The sequence below is a fragment of the Callionymus lyra genome, chromosome 14 (genome assembly GCF_982586985.1).
Source record: "Callionymus lyra chromosome 14, fCalLyr1.hap1.1, whole genome shotgun sequence".
In the NCBI taxonomy this organism is placed as follows: Eukaryota; Metazoa; Chordata; class Actinopteri; order Syngnathiformes; family Callionymidae; genus Callionymus; species Callionymus lyra.
The window spans coordinates 22,332,735-22,347,361 of NC_141831.1; the positions used below are offsets into that span (position 1 = coordinate 22,332,735).

The window sequence follows — 14,627 nt, forward strand, 5'->3', positions numbered from 1 at the left end:
ATGGAGGCAGCTGGCAAAGACAAGAGACCCAGACGTCCCTGTCTAAGAGACTCTTTAACAATCAAGAGACTTCTAGCCTCCTCCCAGTTGAAACAAATAGAATATCTAGGATGTGTGCTGAGAAGTCTGGCCCACTTTGCTCTTACTGCTGCCCCCACGACTTAAAGGGTGTATTTAGTTGTCAAAATACACACAGAACAGGACACCAACGTGAGCGATGTAGCTTATTGTTAAGAACTGATGAGTCATAGGTTGGAATACATCGAGATGAACTGATAGCACTTCATCTGAGGATTTGTGCAGAGGAAGACGATATGACTGAAGAACATCAGAGCAGGGTAATCCACGTAGAGCCGGCGACTGATGTCTTCTCCCCTTCCTCGCCATGATGTCAGATGTTGACGTGTGTACGTTTCGAGCAGGCGTCCTACACGGAACAGCAGTCGGCTCGAGGAGGAGATGCAAATGAGTGAGTCTGTGCTGTGGCTTGACTCGGATCCAGAGCTCCATTATTGCTGGTTGACCTTGCTCAAATGCAACACTAATCTTCTGAGATCAGCGAAACAAGCAGGCTGTTGACACACACACACACACACACACACACACACACACACACACACACAATATGCAACCCAAATATTAGGGGTGTGTATTGGCAAGATATGATACGTATCACGATACAAAAGCAACAATACGATATGTCGTAATTTATTTCCATACTTTAGGAACAACGATATATTTGTAGTATATTTTTAATTAATTAATGCTTTTATTTGTTTGGAAAAGAAAATATGACCAAAATCTGCTTTAGCCGACTGTATCCTCTCGACCCCAGTCATCATGAGATCTCGCGGGATTTCATTTTACCTTTAGTAGTGGAAGAAATAGTTTTTAGTTGTTATTTTTAATAAATGTGCTGCAGAATATTGTCTGTGTAGATAAGACTTAAAAAACAAGTATATTTTTTTTTTTAACAATTCTGCTAAACTACACTAATAACAGATAAATCATCCATCTAAAAGTATATAGAATGTACTCGTGCATGTGTCAGACAAAGGGCAGAAGGGCCAAATCATTTTCAAAAACAAGAGAACCTTTTCTGACTTGAAGTTTTTCTTAAACAAGAATAGCTTTCAAAATGAAGCATGTAACTAATGAATATGTACATACATGGGAAGATATTTATGCTACATTTATCCTTTATTGCTTTAAAAATACATTTCACACCTGTATTTTCATGTATCGATTATTAATTGTGGAAAAAAACTAATGTAAATTATGAATAATTATTTATTATAAAGACCTTTGTGAAGTAAAGGAAGACGGATGCATCGGTGAAGACAGAGCTGAGCCAAAAGGTAAATGTAGTAGCTGAAGGAAAAAGACACGAATGAAGCTGGACCAATGAGACTCTACCCAAGTTCTCCTAGGAATACCTTGATGTTCCCCCACAACAGCCACAGGAGGTTTCTATGAGAGGAAAGACCAGGCTGCAACCTGACCTTGGATAAGCTCTAGACGATGATTTATTAACATTTTTGTAAGTTTTCCCTTTTAAATATGGATTTATTTCAATATATTTTGCTTCAGTCTAATTGAAATAATGTTATTTAGATGCAAAAAAACATGCATATATTGTATTTATATTCAGTGCCTGCATGACTCAAACTGAATATATGACATTTAAAGGAACGCTCCTTGAAATGTCGTAGTAGAACGACGGCTGGCGACTGGAAATGTTCCAAACATACTGATGTGTAAAACCCTGCAGCAACATATATTTAACCACACTGGCCTCTCAGTGTGAGAGAAGGTAGCAATGGGCTTGAATGATAAAACTGCGTTGTCAAGGTAACAGGTTGTTCTGAAGACTGCAAATATGTCGTACTGGGACGCTCCCGAGCCACATTTCCACCTCTGTGCCGCTGAACCAGGGGCGCCCGGTCGGCTCCACTCCTTCAAAGTCACGCTGGTAAGTGCAGATGTTACATTTGCATCTATAATTCAGCCATATTTAATAACCCGACTGTCACTGTTAACACTTCCCCAATTATTCACGCCCAAGATCTCATTTGCAGAGAAAAACGGTGAGTCCTAAAAAAAAAAAAAGAAAGTCGAGGTGGCACAGTGTGTCTTTGAAATGATGAATGAGGGTGAGAAAGAAAGAAGCAGTGTTTGAGAATAGAGACACAGTAAGGCAGCCTTTAACATGGCTCCTGGTGTAACCATGGATACCTCTATTTCATGGATGGAGTAATTTTAGCTGGAGTGGGTTCTGAAGGATAGATATCCCTCTCTACACTGAACATTGTGTTTCCTCCCCAATTAACCACGTGATTTAAACTCACCATTAATTAAACAAGTCGCCGCTGCTAATTGTGACACAAATTAAACCAGAGGATGATTTATTTTGCTGCAAGTTTTCCGCGGCAGATTTGATGAACGAGGCGTCAAAATTTAAACTTGATCTTGGCATGTATGAATATGAATAGTGTGCGTGGGGAGCGTGGCGGTTCGGGATGTTGGTGCTCACTGGTTAAAATGGAGGATGCGGCTGGCAACCCTCTGCACTATCAAGGTGGCTGCAGCTGCTCATGCTGGCCACAGAGAAATTGAAGATCACAAAGGAATAACGTTAGCATTTCAGTCCTAGAATTCTAATATACCAACGATATTGTGATTGATGAAAATACATAGATAGAAGGCAGTGGTCAGTATCTACCCACCCATACAACACAATTAGGTAAAACCCGCTAAAATAGAAACCACTTCAATTAAAAAATGAGTTACCTTTGCTAGATAAAGGAAATCACAATAATCTTTAAGTGCAGCTGAAGTGAAAACTGTAGATGAGCTTTGTTGTTCATATATAATACGTCACCTTTTTCCTGATTATGGATTTAAAAAAAATTAAAATATGTGTTAGAAAAACACACCAGTAACTAGTAGTGTATCAGTGGCTTTCTAAGCACACACACAAAAAATCATATTGCTCTGCAACAGTTGAAGCTCTTATAACATGACAAGATGTTAAACTGGACATAGTTTGTTTAAATCTTTTACTGGTTAATACTTAATATTGGTGCAAAGTTAAGAATACCAAGAGAATAAGGAGGATAACTAATATGACTTGTGGCCTGTGGACTTGCTTTTACATTTATTGCTGACCTTTGGCCTTGAATCAAAACATGACTGTGGGGAGATGCAATAGTTAAGATTAATCATTTTGAAAAATCAAGTCTGGAGTTGGATGAGAAAAACATCTTCAAACAAAAACATCTTCGTGCACTGATGCCTTCAGTGGTGCACGACTCTGGCGTTCATGTAACTTGGGCACCATAGCCCCCTACTGGAGATAACCAGCAATTAAAGGGGATGTTAATGTGACTTTACTAAATAAACGAATCAAACTGATATTTAGATGTGTGGATTAGATTAAGCAATTACCAACCAGTTTCTAAGACATTGAGTCAACATATATGCTTGTCGTGTTGTTTCATTGGAAACAACTGTGAGGAATCAATAATGCAAGTGATTAATTAATATGAAGTCATTCATATCTTACATTTTAAAGGGAAAAAAATATCATCATAATGATAGGAAAGAAATGTTTCTCCCTAAAGAGGTTTCCTGGCAATTTGTCACTGTATTTGTTCATGAAACCATTTTTAGGCTTGTTGGTTTGTTGATTCCATTATCAGATGACACATTTCCAAAGACAAAATATACTCAGACATTAAATATAAAATTATATTAAACACGGTAAAGTTTCTTTGACTTTTCTTCATTAGTTTGAAACAATCCATTACTTCACAGCCAATCATACTTAAATTGGTTTCTGGCAGAATAAATTGAAACACAATTTCCCTTCGTTCCTTATTAAGTTGTGTTTAATTATTCATTGTAATTTTGAAACATGCCTATTGGCGAATCTTCACTGGAGCTACTTAATTGCCTTCTATTTTCCTGAACAGAATAAAAGTCCATCAGGGAAATGGATTCAAGGACTCACACACATTCAGAAGAAAAGAGAGGTTTGGGGTTCATCAATGAATTGTAGCTTACAAATGGATTCGACGTTTAATTGAGAATAATGCAACTATGTATTATATACAAGTGAACGATACAAGAATAAACGATTATCATCATTATCACATTAAGTTACATTTCGTCATTCGTCATTTAAATCAAAACCAAAATAATCTCTACTAAACTAAACAAAAGTGGTTCAAGTAATTGCACTGTTGTGTATATCTGAGTTATTTTTATTCATTTATTTTTTCTAATCTATAACATTCACAATTTTTAATAATAACAGAATGGAATGCCTTGGTGCTCTGTTTGACTATTGCTTATTTTGTATTATCTTATTTCATTATTTTATCCTTTAATGACACCACAAAATAATCATATGTTGTGTTTACAACACTGGCAATAAAAGTTTCTGATTCTGAAAAAAATATGAGAAAACTAATAAATTACGACGATTATTTAAAAATAATAACTAGCCTGTTCACAAATTAAATATAATACCATATATGTTTTTTGGTGGAAACATTAAGTCAACATATTTGATATATAACATGACATAAATGTTTGGTTCTAAAATTAAATTATCCACTTGTGGTAATATACAGTATAGGCTTTAACGTCGCCTTAACGAACCCGGATGTGATCAGAAGGCTACCATCCTGCAGTGTGTGCTGACGTCCGTGTTTGCAGCGTTGGGCGTGTTGACTGAGCAGCGGAACCGAAGTTAGTACAAGTCCTCTCTAAAGCCCATCCAACGATTCTGCTACCAACCCTCCGACTGACATTTTACCAAGGTAAATGTTTGCATCGCGTCGAGTCTGCTCGACATATAAACTTTTTTAAGGGATCGTGAACTTGATTAGCTTGTATTAGCCACAGCGAAGCTAACTTGACAGCATCAGTTTGATGTAGCTCGACGTTAGCTTAGCATCTAATCTTAGCTACAATAGTTTACATTCCAGCGACAGTAAACTGACCCAACAGTTGTTAAAGTTCTCGGTTATTTTCAGACAAATGCGTTTAAAGACACATTCGGCTGTCGTCATGGTAGAAATCACGCTTAAGCCTAGCTGGCTACTAAACAGGTTAGCTAAAATTTCATTGTGTATATTATTAAAGTATTCTACCAATTTATGTTTTTTTTTTTCGAAATCGCTATTGTTTTAAAGTGAACGGGTGTGACTCTGCTTTCCTGGCTCTGTGGAAAACTTAAGTGGGCAGTGGGTGTGTCGCTTATTTGATAGGAAATAAAGCTGCCAACTTATGACTTGAACATTTTGACGATAAACAACAACATAGCAAACAATACCTGAGGAATCCTACAAATCTTGACATTATGTACAGGTTTTTTATCAAATTGTGTTGTAAATACATTTGGAATATTAATGAAATTCCCTTTCAGACTCACCCATATAGCTTTTATATACAGAAATAAGGAAGCATCATTTAAAATGAGAGGTATTGAATTTAATTTTGCTTTCTGAAGATGTTCTGGGCTAGGAAGCTGGTGGGGGGCATCGTTGATGTTGTCAGGTGAGTTTCCGTTAAAAGTTTAGTTTGTGTGGTGCAAATCTTTTTGATCATCCGTGATGACATGTGATGGCCCATATTTGTTTATTTTGTAGCAACATTGACCCTGCCCAGTTTGTGCCCTCTGAACCTGTGAGTGACAGTTCTGACATTCCTATATGTTCTCTCACACCTGCCACATTACTGCTAATTCTGTGTCAGGATGTTGTCGCTGACAAATGCTGATGTTTTAACCCACAGCCTCCGCCACGGAGGCCCCAGGCTTATGCTGAGCACCATGAAAATGATGAAGAGAAGCAGTTTCGCAGGGTTTTCCAGCAGCTAGCAGGAGATGTGGGTGAACAATATCCATAATGTTTCATTAAAAAATTATTGATTAAACAAGAGAAAGATTATAAATTAAAGCCCTTGCTATTTAAAGTATATTGTTTTGTGATAACTTGTCTCTGTATCAAAAATGCACATTACTTTTTTATTACACTACTATTATAGGACAATTGTAAACAAGTCTGTTTTGGTGTTTGCAATACAGGACATGGAAGTGAGCCCCGTTGAACTTAAGGACATTCTGAACAGAATCATTAAAAACCGTAAGCCAAAAGTTATTCTCTGTTGCTCTCTAGTGCTGCCACTACACACTAGATCAGTTGCTTTAATCAATTTTTTGAGCAGTTATTTTCACCATTTCTATTACAATATCCTATAGCTCTTTTTGTGTAAAGTATTTTGTATTTGAACGGGCTTTCTCTGGATCAGGAGTAGAAGTCAACGTTTGATTATGTTCCAACTCTCTTCATATTCATATACAGCATTTTTCCTGTATTTTAGTTTGTCAGAAATAGTTTTTCATTTAGTGAAGTGAGTGGTTGCTCTTGAGGACGTAAGATAAAAGTTATTTTCATTAATTATTGTCCAGTGATAGACAACTTGTTCCTTAGTTGATCTCTAATCCCCTCGCGTCTCGATTTTCTCTTCCATTTCAGATGCAGATCTGCAGACAGATGGGTTCAGTATCGAGTCTTGTAGGAGCATGGTTGCAGTCATGGATGTATCCATTTTGCATGAGATGATCTATCTAAGATGATGATCTCAACCCTGTGTCAACTCAATGCAATACAGACTAATGTTCATGTTGATGTAGTCCCCTATGAAGATGCTAGTGTTTAATATAAGCAAAAATATTAAAATTGCTTTGGCCCGTGACTTAGACTTTACAATTTTTACAAATGATCTATATGTTTAGACGGCCAACCTCAAATGTCGAGCAGTTGACCTGAGTAGGAGTTCCATCACTCTTCCTTGTTTAAACATTTTAATGTTACCATTCCACAACCAAGGAGTCCTAATTTAGACGATCAACCATTCAGTGTTTTTCAGACATTCCTTGATGCTTCTGTGAGTAATGTGCCATGTAAATAAGGAACCAGAAAAAATGTGCCTTACGCAAACACTGCCAGGATGAACGAGGGTTGGCTTTGTTTCTTCCTTAACACAGTTTCAGAGCGACAGCACTGGCAAACTGGGCTTCCATGAATTCAAACATCTCTGGAATAATATCAAGAAATGGCAGGCAAGTGTTGTAACCCACTAGTGTGTCTGTGCTGATGCATTCCTGTGGTTTGTGTTTCCTGCAGATAATGAAGAAACAAGTAGCATGTGCTGCTTTTAGCCCTGCTATCATAATGTGTGAATATTAATTTAATCAACATTTCAGAACATGTGTTTGTTTGGCTCTGTTTCTGTTTAGTCATGCTATGACTCCGCCTTAAGAGAAACCTGGGTTGAAGGAAATACATTTTGTTGTTGTACAGGGAGTGTACAAGAACTATGACAGGGATGGTTCCGGAGTCATCGGGGCCGACGAGCTACCAGGTGCTTTCCAAGCTGCTGGTGAGTGTCATTCCCAAACATAGTGACCCGACCTGTGTTTAGCCTTGAGCCGTTTAATCAAGGCATTGATTAACACTCGAGAAACGACCTTAAAGGCCGTTTATCTCGTTGATATGTGTGCTTTAAAACACAGGATTACTTGATGAAATTATATTTCTTCCCTGCACAAGTATATCATTGTTTTATTTTGAAAATAGAGGCCAAAATGAAGCAAACTGAGCTTTTTAAAATTTAGCAAGTCTCACAAGGTCATTCCCTTAAACTGGCTTTTAACATTATTTTTCTGTGCCTTTTAGACTGTTTTGTGTTAGGTCCTGAAACAGGCTATAAACATGTTTGTGTTCATTTTATTACAACTACACAGTCAAGCAACTATAGTGATTCCTATTGAGCTACATTATGGAAAATGAAATGAACTACATACATTTGAAACATTATTCCACAGAATACTCATATTCATCCAATGCTAACAAAAAAGGTCCCTTGTCGTACTGAGGGAGTTCCTCTATGCTCCAATTATCAGCTGCACAAACCGATGATCTAGTACGTGTTTATGAAAGTAGGTGTGACTTGGCTGGATGACACAATCGTGTTGTTACGCAAATTCTTAGATGCTTTACATGTGTAATGTGCTTTGTGTTCTTCCTCTTGTAGTAAAACGAAAGTACGATTGTGTGATACAACAGGAATGTCACAAACTTTTCTCATCACTGCTTGTTTTTGGAAGAGAAACATATTTTTCTAGTGTTGAAGATATTTGCTTGATTACATTGAGTTGTCATTCACATGGTATTTTCAATAACATATACTTCAATTCTGCAGGGTTCAAGCTCAATGAAAGTATGTACAGCATGATCATCCGCAGATACAGTGATGAAAATGGAAACATGGACTTTGACAACTATATCGGGTGTCTTGTCCGACTGGATGCCATGTGCCGTAAGCCAAAGAAATATTTTACTAATGTGTATTATGGCTGACGTCTGTTCTGCTTCAGGTGCCTTCAAAACCCTGGATAAGGACAACAATGGGACTATCAAAGTCAATGTTCAGGAGGTGAGCTGATCTCGCTTTTGGCTTTTCAGCGTCAATATATAATGATGTTGAGTTTGTGTGTTGCACTGGGATCTGAAATTCCTCTTCTCCTGTTTCCTCCAGTGGCTCCAGCTGACCATGTACTCTTGAGCCAGATGCTGTCAGCTGCTACACAAACACATGTTTCCCTCACAGCACAAAATTTTACACAACTTTATCCACATTTCCACTTTATTCAGTCAATCTTGTGTGTGTGTGTTTGCGCATGTTTGTCGTGAATTTTAAGCCAGATATTTTAAGAGGGTTCTGGGTTTGGTTTATTTTACAGTTTATGGGATTATTTGCTGAAAGTCGCCTGCACTCAGAAATGTTACACAAAGTTCTGGACCAGCATTTACAACATGTACCAGCAGGCTGATGGGTGCCATTATATTCTTTGTGTATTTGTTTGACATTTTAATCAGGTCTGTTCTTTGTTTGCCACATGCACTCTAGGGGGAAAAAACACATTTTAAATAATGTGCCAGAAGTTCAATCAATACAACAATCACACACACCATAGCTGTTGATGTCAAAACAAATGCTGCAGCAGGACTTGACCTGCAAAACTATCTTTTTAAATCCTCATGCACAGTAAATGCCACTTTTTTTCCACTTCATCCAGACCATCATAAATTAACATGTGCAGGATTATAAGAGTTTGGTCGGACTGTCCATCAAAGGTGACGTTGCTTTCAATCATCCGCCACATCTGCTGTTCTGCCACTTTGTGTGACAAAATCCATGTTGGTGTCCTTTATGTAATGAGCGACGGATTATTGTTTGAGGTGGTGGTGTGTTATGAAAGCATCGACACATCAGAGATTATGGGATGTGACAAAAAGCTGTTTATGACCTGCTTTTTCTGCCAAACATTGAGCCAGATTTTAACAGGTTAATTTACTCCAGTTCTTGTATGTTTTGAAATATTTTTATAAAATTAGATTGTCGTGAGTGGCCTTGAATATAAAGTATAATCATTTTTAAGTATGTTATACAACACGTGTTGATTTTAGTTTTGACAGCAAACCAGTATCTAAACCACATCTACAGTAGTATCCCAGACTAGGCACTGATTTTGATGACTATATGTGAATGAATCATTAATACAATTGTTTGTCCCTGTAAAGCATGCAGTTAATATCATTTAATATATTCAAGCATGTAGCTGTGCCGCCAATAATGTGATTTGGGAAAAATAAAAAGTACCTGTGCCATGTTTCAGATAACGTTTGTATGTGTCGTTTATTCTGATAATCCGAGCATAGTTCTGAAGCTGGAAACCACCTTCAACTCTTCGTGTTCACGGACTATTGGAGAAACACAACTTCTCTGCCATTTCCTTGGGTTTGCCCCGGGACTCCTCCCTGCTGATAATGTCCAGAACTCCTGATCTACCTCAACTTTTCAGTGAGGACATCCTATCATGACGGTAGAGTAGCGCCCCCTGTCGAGCAACTTAATAGCTGCCTTTATTTGTAATGTTATGCCCGGTCTCTGCAGGTGAGGCACATGCTGTGATCGATAATTGTGTGCTTTTTCCATCCATCCATCCATCGTCATGTGTGCTTTTTATAATATTATTTTTTTAAATGTTTTACAAGTAACTGAGTTCAGCACATTTTCCTCCATCATTTTCTCATTCATGAACGAGAACCTAAGATATTTGTCTATGATGAATACATGTTTACATTTATATCTGTTGTTTTTGTGTATTTAAGATGTAAACTTATTTTTAGGAATTGGTTTAAAAACAAAATTTAGACTACATTGGATTCACAACAATTAAAATGCTCCTTCAGAATAAGAGCCCGTTCATTACCGTGAAAATAAAATCCCAAAGTAGAGTAAGTGCGTCGCAACGCATTCCCTTAGATAAGCTTGTGTAAATAAAAAAAAACAATGTGATAACGTACTCAATGTTTAGCACTTTCACTCATGGATTTCGTGGGTGGTTCATTGTGCTTGACTGACCACCATCGACCGGACACGTTTTCTGTAGCGTAAAATTAGCTTCTACCGGTTAGCTTTAGCATTGCTACCGCCCGACGGGGAAGTGTCGGGTCCACTTCATATCTCTACGTCACGGGAGGTACGCTCAACCGATCTATTATTCTGCCTTCCGAGTCAATTCCATGTCCAAGTTGAAAATAAACAAAACCATGAATTCCGTTTGAATTGACACAAGCTAACGATAGCTGTGACTGTAATGCTAACCAGAAAGCTAACTCGTAGCATACAGGGGTAATGTAGACACCTAAAAATGCGTTATAAATGCAAACTATCTCTAAACCCTAATGTAAAGTGTGATGTATTGGTTAAAATATGATTAATTGTCTGATATAAACGGAAATGGAGGCTATAAGGATTAACCATTAAACCTGCTAACGTTAGCTAGCTTGTTTGTATTAGTAACAGACTTCGTCGTTCGTTCACTCTGACTGTAAACAAGTTTATCGTTTGTTGTTTTTAACCTTGTGACAGAAAACGTCTGCATTTATAAACGTGAGTTGCAGAAAACATGCACGTGTGTCTTTAAACCAGCCTGTTCTGCAACGACAACAAAGCGTGTTTATGTTGTTTACTTAACTTTCCCAAGTATATTTAACAATGTCAATTAAATACCTTTTTTGACACGTTTGATGATTGTTGTTCTATTTTCTCGTTCATATAGTTCTGTGCCGGTCAACCACTGACTGAAGTGGAGGAGAAGGGGCTCAGAAGAGAAGCTGCAGCTGGTGACTGAAGATGTCTTCACCAACTCACTGTAACCTGGACAGTGTGTACAGATTCAAGAAGAGGAAGGCTCGCTTCTCTTTCAGTGAAGTCCACATATTGCTGGACGAAGTCAGGAAGAATCGCACAATAGTTGTTGGTACGTGTATTTGAATGTGTCAACAAGTCAAACTGTGGTATATCAGTATTTTTGAATGAAAATGTATTTTCCTTTAAAGGTAAATTCAACCGTGGTATCGCGACAGACCGTAAGAAGCGCGTGTGGGCAAAAATTACAGCACGGATCAACGAAATCGGAGAATGCCAGCGAGAAGTGATCGAAGTCATCAAGAAATGGTCGGATCTGAAGTGTGACACTAAGCGGAAAGTGGCCGCCATGCGGTCAGGCACCGTACCGAACAGAGGCCTCAACTCTCGTCTTTCCAAGGACCTCAATCAGACGGAGAAAATAGTTCTTCAAATTCTGGAGATGCAGGATGACGACGAGGGCCGCAACGCGGGTGATTTTGAACCTCTGGGAGACGACGATGACATGGAGGAGGAAGAGGACTATGAGGATGATATGATGGGAATGCAGAGCTCCCCTAATGGACTAGACATGGTGTCGATGCCGCCGCCCTCTTCTTTTACCAGCATTGGAACCGCACAGACTAGCAACAAAGAAGAGCAACCAAATAACAGCGGATCATCTCGTAAGTTGTTGAAACACAGACTCTCACTTTTTTACATTTACATTACATTGCATTTATACTATCTGCTGGCAGCAAACCATAGTTCTCAATAAACAAATGCTGTATATCAATGATGGAAAAATCATAAACAATGATGATCATTTTTAGGAAGCAGGAAACACAAATTGCAATGGCTTTTTCTCGGTGGTGTCTTGACCTTTTAGCATATATTTTACTGAGTATTGTTTTGATTGTTTAAGCGCTTTCTGACCCTGGTCTGGATAAGTGCTCTAAAAATATAAATTACTTACTTACTTACATATGGGAAGGAGGTGTTGATGAATAAGAGAACAGATAATTATAACAATAACAAAAAAAATAAAGTAACCGTGAAGGTGACAAAATGAGGTGGATTTTAAACCAGTGTTTCTCTATTATTTGTATGCCCTACCCCTAGGAAAAAAAGAAACACCCCTCCACAGTATATTGTGTCACTATATTAAAAAAAAATACAACACTGCATAATATTGAATCTTTAAGAAAACAAACAGAAGAAGCAGGAATATATTTTAATGTTATAATTATGTTTGTTTGTAACAGAAAATATTGTAAGTAAATCAACTTGCCTAGAAAATAATTAATACATTTAATTAATAGACAATAATAGATAAAAAAGATAAACAACATTAAATCAGGAGGACAATACATAGTAAAACACTTTTAGCTAAAAAAAACAACTAAATAAACAGTAGGAAGTCAGAAATAATGTGGTATACGATGCTAATGCTGTTAGTGGTGAGTTCAGTTATTAGTGCGTAAAACACTGTTTAATAAGATTTGCATTCTTTGCAATGATGTATGCATGTTAGAGTTTAGAACATGTTTACTTAAAAGATACAGGTGTTTGTCCACCACACCGTAGAAACACACACAGGCCGCTAGGTGGCACTCTATGCCATATAAACTTTGGTGCTCAGATAGTTTATAAACGGAGAGCGCCACCTACTGAGCTCTGAAAATAAGTACATCTTGTGCAGGGTCTTTTTTTGATCTGGTTCTTGTTCTTGATTTGTCAACTTCCACATTTATGAAATTCTGACTGTTTTGCAGGCGACTCGTCTCAACCTGCGTTTGATATTCAGTATGAACTTCCATTCACTGACGGTGAGTCGTCACATTTCATGTGAGGATTGACTTTTTTTTTCATAAGGCTAATCATGAGTTTTATCTTTATCAGAAGTTCAAGGTACATTTGCAGACTCTGACGAAGACCAAAGAGAGGAAGCGTTTTCCTCCACTCAGCACAAAGCCTCAGGAGATCACCAGGGGAACAACGGCCTCCACAAGCAGCAGCAGCAGCCAGCGTCCTCAGCACCTCCCAGCACAGCAGCCACACTCCCAGCAGCGCCGTCCCTGCCGAGCGCGAGGGAGAGCTTTCTCCACCAGGCCTCGCAGAGCCTCCAGGAGCAGCACGCCACCAACATGCTGCTGGAGACGGTGTCGCGCTCGCTGGAGCTGCTGTCGGAGTCGGTGCAGCAGCTGGCCGAGACCCAGCAGGAGTTCGTCCGCGAGTCGCTGCAGATCCAGCGAGAGACGGTGCAGGTTCTCAGAGACTTCACAGGGGGCGCCGTAGCGCTGATGCACGACAAACTAAACGGACGTCCCACTTTATAGCAGAATCGAACTCATGAACTCTGACGGTCCTTCAAACTGCTCCACTGACTGCTGTACTGTTGAACCACGTGAATGGTGGACTTTTGCTACTGAGATTGAACCTTCAACCACCACTTCATGGTTTTTAAAACAGCTTTTACCTTTTATGTTTCATGCAAACGATTAGTCTGCTTTGTTTTTTAAAACTTGTAAGTTGTAGCGTTCCCAGGCGTCAGTGTCTGTACTGACCATCATATGGTCTTCAGTCTGAAGCTAAACATGGATCCTGGTGCTTTAGAAACTGTAAACAAGTCGTCTGGATTGTCTTTTTTATGTGCTGTTGATGAACATTTGAAATATGGAATAAATACCTGAGGGAAGTGACGCTGGAAGTGATCAGAAAGCTGAAATGAAGGTTTTTGACTATTTCCTTTTTAATATTTATTTATAATATTCAATATATACTTGCTATATATGGTGAGCTAGGAAACTGTCCCCTGTGAGGAGGGTCTACAGTTAAATGGTTTATTGTTACTTTTAAAATCTTTTACTTATAGGATGAAATTACATCCAGAATGAAAACCAACAGAATAGCAATCGTCCTTCATAATGGAAACCAAGATTCAAGATGGAAAAAATCTATGTATTTTTATTCATTTAAATTAGTGTAACTACATATGGCTATGATGGACAGATCCCACTTGGGTATACTTTCCCAAAAGAAAAACATAGTGAGGCTTTGAGGTGTATTAAAAATATTACATTTTTAAATAATCGAAGACTAATATCCTGCTCTAGTGTTCAAAACAATAATAAAAATAAAAAAGTGGGAATAAAACTAAAACGTGTTTTAACATAACATTTTTGAAGTGAAAAGTATAGTTATTGTGTTGCAAAAGAAATGTACTACGTTTAACTTAAATTATCTTTTACTGCCCTCTAACGGTGAGGCAAGTTACAGCCGCTCATGACCGTATGTTAGATCATATAATGACGTCATAATTTAATCTTTAATGTAACTCCTGTTCATTTTAAATTTCT

At 38.1% G+C, this 14,627-nt stretch overlaps 2 protein-coding genes across 2 annotated transcripts; both read left to right on the forward strand.

Annotated features, from left to right (window-relative positions):
* Positions 1-4,686: 4,686 nt before the first annotated feature.
* LOC148066462 (calpain small subunit 1-like) lies at positions 4,687-9,755 on the forward strand. Its single transcript, XM_087807646.1, has 11 exons — positions 4,687-4,826; positions 5,519-5,565; positions 5,658-5,694; positions 5,803-5,895; positions 6,095-6,152; positions 6,546-6,610; positions 7,064-7,136; positions 7,378-7,452; positions 8,275-8,391; positions 8,450-8,508; positions 8,611-9,755. Exons 2-11 carry the CDS (start codon positions 5,519-5,521, stop codon positions 8,635-8,637), a joined length of 651 nt encoding a protein of 216 aa, XP_087663772.1. The 5' UTR covers positions 4,687-4,826; the 3' UTR covers positions 8,638-9,755.
* A 674-nt stretch (positions 9,756-10,429) lies between these two features.
* Positions 10,430-13,961, forward strand: LOC148066463 (uncharacterized). The gene is made up of 5 exons (XM_087806947.1): positions 10,430-10,618; positions 11,201-11,401; positions 11,481-11,954; positions 13,044-13,097; positions 13,171-13,961. The coding sequence occupies exons 2-5, from the start codon at positions 11,275-11,277 to the stop codon at positions 13,605-13,607; spliced, it is 1,092 nt and encodes a 363-aa protein (XP_087663073.1). The 5' UTR covers positions 10,430-10,618; positions 11,201-11,274; the 3' UTR covers positions 13,608-13,961.
* The last annotated feature ends 666 nt before the right edge of the window (positions 13,962-14,627 follow it).